The sequence below is a fragment of the Petaurus breviceps genome, unplaced genomic scaffold, assembly GCF_028583685.1.
Source record: "Petaurus breviceps papuanus isolate PSGF00001 unplaced genomic scaffold, PetGlider_PUasm1.0 90903, whole genome shotgun sequence".
NCBI lineage: Eukaryota > Metazoa > Chordata > Mammalia > Diprotodontia > Petauridae > Petaurus > Petaurus breviceps.
In genome coordinates this window covers 845,214-847,289 of record NW_027187376.1, presented here as the reverse complement: position 1 = coordinate 847,289, position 2,076 = coordinate 845,214, and the positions used below count along the sequence as shown (strand labels likewise).

Genomic DNA, 2,076 nt, shown 5'->3' with positions numbered 1-2,076 from the left:
CTCTCTGTCTCTCTCTCTCTCTGTCTCTGTCTCTCTGTCTCTCTCTGTCTGTCTGTCTCCCTCTCTGTCTCTCTCTGTCTCTCTCTCCTTCTCTTTGTCTCTCTGTTTCTGTCTCTATTTCTCTCTGTCACACACACACACACACACACACACACACACACCCTTTGTCCATGGACTGCATTCACTGCCAAAGATATATATTAAGTAAGGAGAGTACCATAAACTTGACCTCCAAGACATGCTCACTTTCACATCTTCATACAATCACGATTCTGCGACACCTAACCACACCTATAAAAAGCCCCAAACAGAAAGACACACACCAGACACACGACCTTGAACCCAGAATCCCCTGCCTCCTTTCATAGTTAGGAGACCCTCTTCTTCAGAGTACAGCTCTTAAGGCAGAAGCTACAAGAAGTTGTTAGTATTGACAATGATAATACCAACAAGGGTGTAAAACACTTTAAGCCTTCATGCTTTCATTTGAGTCTCATGACACATGAAATAGGTGTTTTTGTTATCTCCATTTTATAGCTGAGGTAATTGAGGCAGGCAAAGGTTGTTAAGAGATTTGTCCAAGGTCACACAGTCAGTAGGTGTCTGAGGCAAAACTCAGATTTTCCTGACTTCAACTCCAACTGCAACTAGGACACCTAGCTATCAGGTGAGATGATCCCAGCGGCTAAAAAAAAATGGAAACACTATGGTCTCTGCTTTTGTGGGAAGGATCTTAGGATCACAGATTTACAAGTGAGAGGAACCTCAGGGGCCTCTTAGTTCGACCCTCTCTTTTTACATATGAGGAAACTGAGGTACTCTAAAGTTAAATTACTTTCTTTTTCAATTTTTTAAAATAACATTTTTTCCCAATTACATGTAAAAACAATTTTTAACATTCATTTTTTAAAATGTTGAGTTCCAAATTATCTCCCTCCCTTTCTCCCTTTCCTCTTCCTCCTTCCCTGAGACAGTAAGCAATCTGATGTAGGTGATACATATACAATGATGCAAAATATAAGGTTAAATGACTTTCCCAAGGTCATGTGGAGGTATCAGAGGTGATGTTTGAACCTAGGGCCTACGCCCATCTCCAGAGCCAGCGTTCTTTCTACCCAGGAATGGGCAAGAGAACACAGGAGGCTGGTGTCATTACAGATCATTACAGGTCAGAAGGGCAGACAGACAAATGGAAGAACCAAGGACCAAGCATAATCATGGTTCTCCCAGCTAGAAAGGACCTCATAAAGTTGAACCTGCTACTTGTGGCTGGAATTCCTTCCACATCATCCTTACTGGCAGAAAGTCTGGTCAGCCAACTTTCAGTTCCACACTTCTAGTGACGGGGAGCGCACCATTTTACAAGGTAGCCCACTCCATTCTGGGACGGCTCTAATTGTTAGGCAGCATGTCATTAAACTGAGCTGAAATCTACCCTTCTAGAATTTACAAACACTGGTCCTTCTTCTGCCCAGTCTACCAAGACTTCTCCCAGCTAAATCTCCCCATTCACTCAAGTGTTCGACCTGACCATTCACCGTTTGCCATCCTTGTCTCCATCCTCCAGATTGGCTTTTAATAACTGACTCTAAACTTTGGGGAGTCAATAAGGTAGCCAATGTCAGTCTCAGGAGCTACTTATAGGATAGAAAGTCAGAAGGGCAAAGCAACAAGCAGACAGAGAAGGCTCCAGTTTTAGAGATGACCAAAAGAAAAAGCAGGCAGAGTCCAGTGGACAAATAAAGGTGTGGACGAGATCGCCGTCCCCTCACCAGGTAGTTGCCCCCGTGTTTGGACTTGAGCATTTGGGCCACCTCCCGGATGTTGTTTCGAAAGTTTTCCTCATCGGTGGTGCTGGGGAAAGAGACGGAAATGATCCTCTCCGTCACGTACACTAGGTCCAGTTCACAGCTGTCCTCCATGGTCTGGCTGATGCTCATATTCCTGAGAAGACAACAAAGGGAAGGGGGAAGACAAAGGTCAAAGCTAGTGCCCAAGACACCCAAACACCTTTGAGCTACCATAAGCATCTCCTCCCCACTTTGGTCAAACAACTCAAGTGCACTACAGGCCCAG

The 2,076-nt window shown here is 44.6% G+C and overlaps 1 protein-coding gene across 14 annotated transcripts in view; it reads right to left on the bottom strand.

Annotated features, from left to right (window-relative positions):
- Positions 1 to 2,076, bottom strand: part of TNS1 (tensin 1) — a 262,454-nt gene that overhangs the window by 123,296 nt on the left and 137,082 nt on the right. For all 14 annotated transcript variants that reach the window (XM_069075165.1, XM_069075166.1, XM_069075167.1 and 11 more), the window contains one exon: positions 1,773 to 1,944. In XM_069075165.1, the coding sequence (XP_068931266.1) occupies positions 1,773 to 1,944 (172 nt within the window). The remainder of the gene's footprint in view (positions 1 to 1,772; positions 1,945 to 2,076) is intronic.